The sequence below is a fragment of the Egretta garzetta genome, unplaced genomic scaffold (assembly GCF_000687185.1).
Source record: "Egretta garzetta isolate BGI_Z169 unplaced genomic scaffold, ASM68718v1 scaffold440, whole genome shotgun sequence".
In the NCBI taxonomy this organism is placed as follows: domain Eukaryota; kingdom Metazoa; phylum Chordata; class Aves; order Pelecaniformes; family Ardeidae; genus Egretta; species Egretta garzetta.
In genome coordinates, this window is record NW_009258293.1 from 564,593 (window position 1) to 570,970 (window position 6,378).

The 6,378-nt window shown below is 45.1% G+C and overlaps 1 protein-coding gene across 1 annotated transcript in view; it reads left to right on the forward strand.

The window, feature by feature from the left end:
* NCOA6 (nuclear receptor coactivator 6) overlaps window positions 1-6,378 on the forward strand; it is a 38,414-nt gene that overhangs the window by 29,860 nt on the left and 2,176 nt on the right. Inside the window, 2 exon segments of the mRNA XM_035893087.1 lie at window positions 1,380-1,416; window positions 4,103-4,251. Of these exon segments, the coding sequence (XP_035748980.1) occupies window positions 1,380-1,416; window positions 4,103-4,251 (186 nt within the window).

The window sequence follows — 6,378 nt, forward strand, 5'->3', positions numbered from 1 at the left end:
GGGAAAGTGGATAGACGTGGACTCGCATGTGGGAAGTGCTGCTCTCCATCAATTTGCCATCTCTAAAATGACTAGAGGTAGAGCTTCCAGAAAGCAAAAATTGTACTAAAATTGCTTTCTTTGAGCTTCCACTTGAACTAAGACGTTTCTGCACCCTGACGATTTACATTCGACTCGTTGCCCCAGTGCTGATGCGGCTGTGCTAGAGAGTTCTTGCTGGGGGGAAGCACCGATGTTATCGACTTTTACTACTGAATATTCTCCCTGTTCAAATTTTGGGTAGGAAGAAAAGTAACTCTCCCCTTACGTCACTTGGTCTATTTTTCTTTTGTTACCAAGACGTCTGTTTTTCCTAGGCAGTGCTATATGCACTTACTCTGAGGAGTCTGATGTACCGACAGTACAAATCATAAGGGGTATTTGCCATAACGGGACAGATATTACCCCTTTCATTACTTTTTTTACACCCTTATTCCTTGAGCACACTGTAGCAAACTTTGGCTACTAAATTGGTCTTAAAGGCAAAGCCACGGTTTTATGCACTACTGTCCCAAAGATTGTCAGGTGTTTAAGGGTGAGATGGAGTCCGCTACGGGCAACGTGACAAACAGTGAGCTACTATGTGACGCTGTGGTGGGGACCCCTCATGCAAGGCACTTTCTCACGAGAGGTGTAGTGTTTGGGTACAGATATGCTCAACAAAGGATCTGGTGGATATGGGGTTAGTTAAAAGATGGACAGTAAAAAGATTAGAAATCTTGTACGATGAAAAGTAGAGCTGCTTATTGTGGTGAGGACTCAGAAGGAAACCTGATCTGTACATATGAAATCACTAAGAGAGGGAGAAGGCAGATCAGGCTTCTCTTTACATGATCTCCCGAGGGGGGGTGGGGTGTCCGATTCAGTAGAAGTATCATTGGGCTTCAGAAAATTGCCTTCCTTTTCATTAGAGGATAATGCTGTGAGAGGTGGTTGGGTTAAGGCAAAATTCCATGTGCATAATAGACCCAGGTTAGTATTTTTAAGGTTTGAAACTAATAAAACCTAGAAGTTTTGGAAGTAATAAACTGTCTAAAATGGGAGTTAAAAGAGGGAGAGGCCTGTAGCCCTTGTCAGGAAGTTTCTCTACAGTTCTCTTCCACAGGGTCCCTTTTAACTTTTCTCAGTCTTGGCTGGTGCAGGCTGTAATCAGAAAGCGCCCTTGGCTGATGTGGCACTTGGTTTGGTACGTTAGCTTGCTTTGCTTTGAGAGAAACAATAGGTGAGAGAAGTTTGTTCTTCAGACCTAACACATAATGAGAGAATTGTGAGATAGTCATGCCTTGTCAGCGGATACGTACTCCTACAGCAGACTTTAAAATTATCTTTTTCTCTTGTAGAACTTGAAACAAATGCTCCAGTAGTTGCTGGTCAAAGGTAAGGAGATAGTTTGTGTAGATTCAGAATAGATAAAGCTTTCACGGGAGGAAGCCCCTTTCTCTTTGCTTCAATTGCACAACTTCTGCTACTGCTTTTCATTTTCTTGTCCATACCCTTTCTGTCCTGCTAAGAATTGGGCTACTGGAATATTTCGGAACATTGCTGAAATGCAGAATGTAAGGTGACTTTTTCCCAAGCCTGTCTGCATGCTTTGGGCAGTGTTTCCTCTTACCCCTCCAGGCCTGAGCATTTCACCTCCTGGAGGGGTCTCGGTGGTTCCACTGTTGGATATTTTCTGAAAACAAATGAAAACTAAAACCCCCAAAGCATGCAGCTGAGCTGTCATGTGAACTTCTGGTTTTTGAAAGTCCTTCTAAAGTTTGTTGTTCTTCTGCCTTGGTGACCTGTTTTCTCCAGATTTCTCTGTGTTTCCTTGTTGACACTTTGCCAAAACCTGATAGGAAAGCCAGGTAGAAACTTCATCTTGTCCTGATTAAGACATTCAGTAATTAAAAGATGAAATTTCAAATGGTTGCGTTCTGTCAGAAGAAAAATATGGTTTCCAAGATCTATTCCTGTTAGGTTCCAAACTCACTAGGGTCTTAACCTCAGTCTAGGCAGCTCTAACAGACCTTCGCGAGGTTTTTGGGTAACTGTGCTGGCACAACTGGCTGGGGTTTGGTGCTGCCCTCAGTGGAGGAGTGGTCCCCTCAGCATGGGCAAGGGGTGCAACTCACTCCTTTGGTTCGTCAGGAAACAAGGCAGCGTCGCCGTTCCTAAGGCAGGAACACAGTACATTTCTCCAATCAGGAGTGACTCTGAATTGAATATTTAACTACATTTACCTTCACATGGATCGGAATCCTTCTAGCTGTATCAAAGATGGACTGGAATTTCATGACAAGTTTTTTTTAGGGTAGAATTTTTCTAAAAAGCTGAAGGTGTGGCACTTGGCAGATGGGTGGATTCTCCAAATGAAGTGTCCTTGTGCGGCCGTTCTCCAAACTCATTCAGCATGTCAAAATACTGCAAGTGCATTTCTGTTTGGATTTTTCTGGACTGATGTTTTTCTGAGCAAGACCGGAAAAGAAGGGAAGTTTTCAGGTGAACTGTGAACCTGGCGATGGCTGATATTTGCAGCGGTCAGCTTCGAGCTCCTGGAGTTAAACGCCATATGGCACAAACCTTAGAGGAACCTTGCAACCTGCAAAGCACTAGAAATATTTTTACTTGGGCCAATTTGATTTCCTCCTGTAAAAGGACAGAAGCGATGTGTTGGTTCCCATGAGATGATCCAAGCTGTGGCTTAGTCACTAGAATCTGTACAAAATACCTGTAATACCTGAGCGTCAGCTGACGGTGCCTGTTTGCTTCCCTCCGGGTACCCTCGGGAGTAGGCGGCTGCTCTTTCAGCCGCCCAGGTTCCTTAGCCCACGACCAGTGTGTGACCTCTTTGGGGGATTTGCTTTCCAGGTTGCCCGTAATGCTGACTTACGGGGAAATAGATCTCAACATTTATTTTGTGCCTGAGACAATCCACGTGCTTCCGTAGTTTCCTCTACTGCGTGTTTCCCTGCTTGCGAGTGTCTGTCTCTCTTTTCATTGACAAACTGTGTTTTATTTTGGATATCTGTGACTTAAACCCACAAGTGTTTGTAGTAGTTTTTCCTCAGAGCAGGGTTTCCTCTGAAGCAATGACGCTGTGGTGGGACCCCCTAACGCACCGGTCTGTTCTGTGTGTGTCAGTCAGCTCGCTGACTAAAGCCTTTCTTGAAACCTTGCAAGTGTCACCCAAAGGGCGTGAATGAGTTTTCTTTCTCCTTTCCCATTATCAGCAGAATAATTTATTTGGTCGATTGCTGACCTTTGAATTCACAGGAGATAAGTTTAGCTTAATCTTCAGAAACCACTTAGTATTCGGAAATTGTCTGGCGTTAATGCGCTAAGGAGAAAGCACCCAAACCTCCGGATGGGTTTACAGGGTTAAGAGTGATAAAATAAAAGGGGAGTCCAATTGCAAAACGTAGCACTCCATTTATTGTCTCAGTGACAAGAAACATGCATTTCCACACTACTTAAAATTACTTTTTTATAGCAGAAAAAGCTTTCTGTTATTAAAAAGAAAAAAAGATTTTAACTTCAAGCTTTAAAGCTCGAAGGCAGTTTTAAATAAACCTGAAGCTTTTTAATATGTGAAGAAATGGCTCGGATCAGTGGAGTGGTTCTTTTCAGCAAAAGCACAAGCTGGCACGCTCGCTGGAGGGCTCCTAACTCCTCCTTGTGTTCATCTGCAATTTCAACTCTGCATTCCCATCTCGTAGCAGTCTCTAATGTGACTTGTTTGCTTTTCCTAGACGTCAGTAATGGTGGCACCTGTGGAAAACAGAGCAGACAATTTCTAATGCACCTAATTTCTTGGTCTTCTAATGTTGAAAATACTCTCTTTGAGGACTTCTCAGTTCTGTATCCTCTGATAATTTTTAATAGAAATGGACTATACTCTGAATTCCTCAGGTCATTCTTCATCTGATAAAACTTCTATTATCTCTAGCATTTCATATCTTCAATGCTAATAGTCCGGAACTGGTACCTGTGTCGGTCCATCCTCCAGCTTGTCTGAGTTGCATAGAAAAACATAATTCTTCTTACACTTCATCAGAAATATTTTGTCCCACTTTATTAGTAATGAGACAAAAGAGAATTGTGAAAAGTCTAAAACTCCAAATAGAAGAAATTCAAGAACAGAGGATTCTGCCGCTTCACAGGAAACTGTAGAGAACGGACAGCGCAAGAGGTCATCCCGACCAGCATCTGCATCCAGCACTGCCAAAGGTAAAATGCACAGCATCCTCTCTCTGGAGAGGGCAGGAAGTCACGCGCTTCCCCAGATAGCATAGCCCTGCCCGTAACCGGCTCATAGCAGTGGTTTGCAGCTTGCAAATGTTGACAGCTTTTAACCCTGGTTCCCATGCTTTAGACGCAGGCTGGCATTGTGGTATTTACAGACGTCTGTACCGGCAGTAAATCTTGTATGAATTCCCATTGTTAAACTCATTTTCTGCAGCACACATGAACGTGGTGTTCAGCACGCTGGCCTCAGTGAATTCTCTTGGCAGAGTGTGTCGCCATTTAAAGGACTGGACTCAAGTTAAAAAGGGGGTTTTGGGGTTTGGGGGTTTTGTTTGTGTTTTTTTTTTTTTCCCCTGAAGCCTGGAAGACACAAGGTGAACGCTTAAGTCTTCCCCAGGGCATGGTCAGCTCTTGTGAAGCGAAGTGCTGTGGTTCAGGCATGCTCAGAACGCTGCCTGGACGGCAGCCCGGAGCATCAGGGAGTGCTGTCTGCTAGTGCGCAGAGCCTTGTCTGTCCTTACCCAGCACACGTGAAACCCTAACGTTAGAGCTGCTAAGCCATGGCCCCAGTGGTTGCTGGCGTGCCTCTTTTCCACACAGTCTTTAACAGAGCGTACGGCATTTGCGTGACACACGTGGTCGTTGCCGGAATGCACAGTTCCCGGAGCCGTTCTGCATTGCTGAAGCAGTGTCAGTTGCTTATCTTTAAGGGTCAGAAAGATTCTGGTGGATGAAAGTTGTGCAAGAGGGTAGAGAGAGACCGTCAAGAGGCAACATTTGACCAGTATCTTAAAGATAACATACAGAACCAAGAGGTATTAATACAAAATTATTACATAAAGGGAGTCAAGTTGAATTCAGCAACCATTTTCCATACTGAAGATACTAAAGTTTGATGGTAAGAATATTTGCATTTTAAGAGTCTCAGAGAAGACTTCCAGCTGTACGTAATCGTGCAATGACTCTCAAAGGTTGCACGGAGGGACCCGTATGTTCTGCACTTCTGTGGCTGCTGAATTTAATTAAATTTACTTCCTGCAGCAGGATTGTGTAGAAGAACCTAAGTCTGTGTTGTAAAAGTAAATTGTCTTTCACGATCGTGAAGAAAAGTTGGAAAAACGTGAAGCCAATGTAAAATCGATTTGGTGATACCTTCCTGAGTTTGAGGGGATCTGGGATGCGTGACCTGCCCCATGTACTATAATGAATAAACCCAAAGATGACAACTGGTGGCGCGCCAAATTCTGGGAATGTGGGAACAAGACAGTACGTCAAATCTAAACAACACCAGAATTCATGTAGGGGGCTCGTAATGACTGTGTTACTTGTTCACCTCTGTAAGTAAAGCCCTTGTGTTTAAAATGTGCATCTGAAACTGCTGCAGTATCTGAGGGTTTTGCCTGAAAGCATAGGCCCTGCTCACTGTGTGGTGCTGGGGCTTTGGTTCCCTTATCCCCATGCAAGCACCAGCCTGCTTCCATGTTGTGGGGAACATGGGCAAAATGAGGTCTTGTGTGGAAGAGGAGGATTAGCGAGGGAGCTGAAGGAGCGTGACGAGGATTGCCACATGCACCTACGCTGTTCTACGCTTTTAATAGTGAACCATAGCTTAGGGAAGCACATTTGGCTTTTGTGCTCCTGGCCTCTCCCCAGACACCTGTGTGTATGTTACCTGTGTCCTGAGTTGCTCGCTGATCCATGTTAAAGAGAATGCGGGACTGGGAGAAGTTTCCTTTTGAGGGAAAGGGTGATGGAGGTTGCCGTAAAAATGGCAATTCAGGAAAAATGTAACTATAGCTTGGAGAGAAAAGCAGACTTCGACCAGTTCGTGTAGGAATTCCCTTGCTAAGCATCAGGCAGGAGGCGGCAGAAGGGTGACTTAAGAGAAGAGGACATGCTGGGAGTCAGCCCCCGTACACAGCACGCTTTGGGGTGCAGGTTTTGGGTAGAAGCAGGTGAGGGAGCTGCTGGGGCTGGGGCCTGGGGCCGCTCCCCGAGGGCCTGGGGCTGCTCCCTGGGGACCGGGACAGGTACCAAGCGCTGCTGAGCACTGACCTGTTCGTTCTCTCAAAGACAGAGACTTCAGCAGCAGCAGGGATGGCAGTGGCT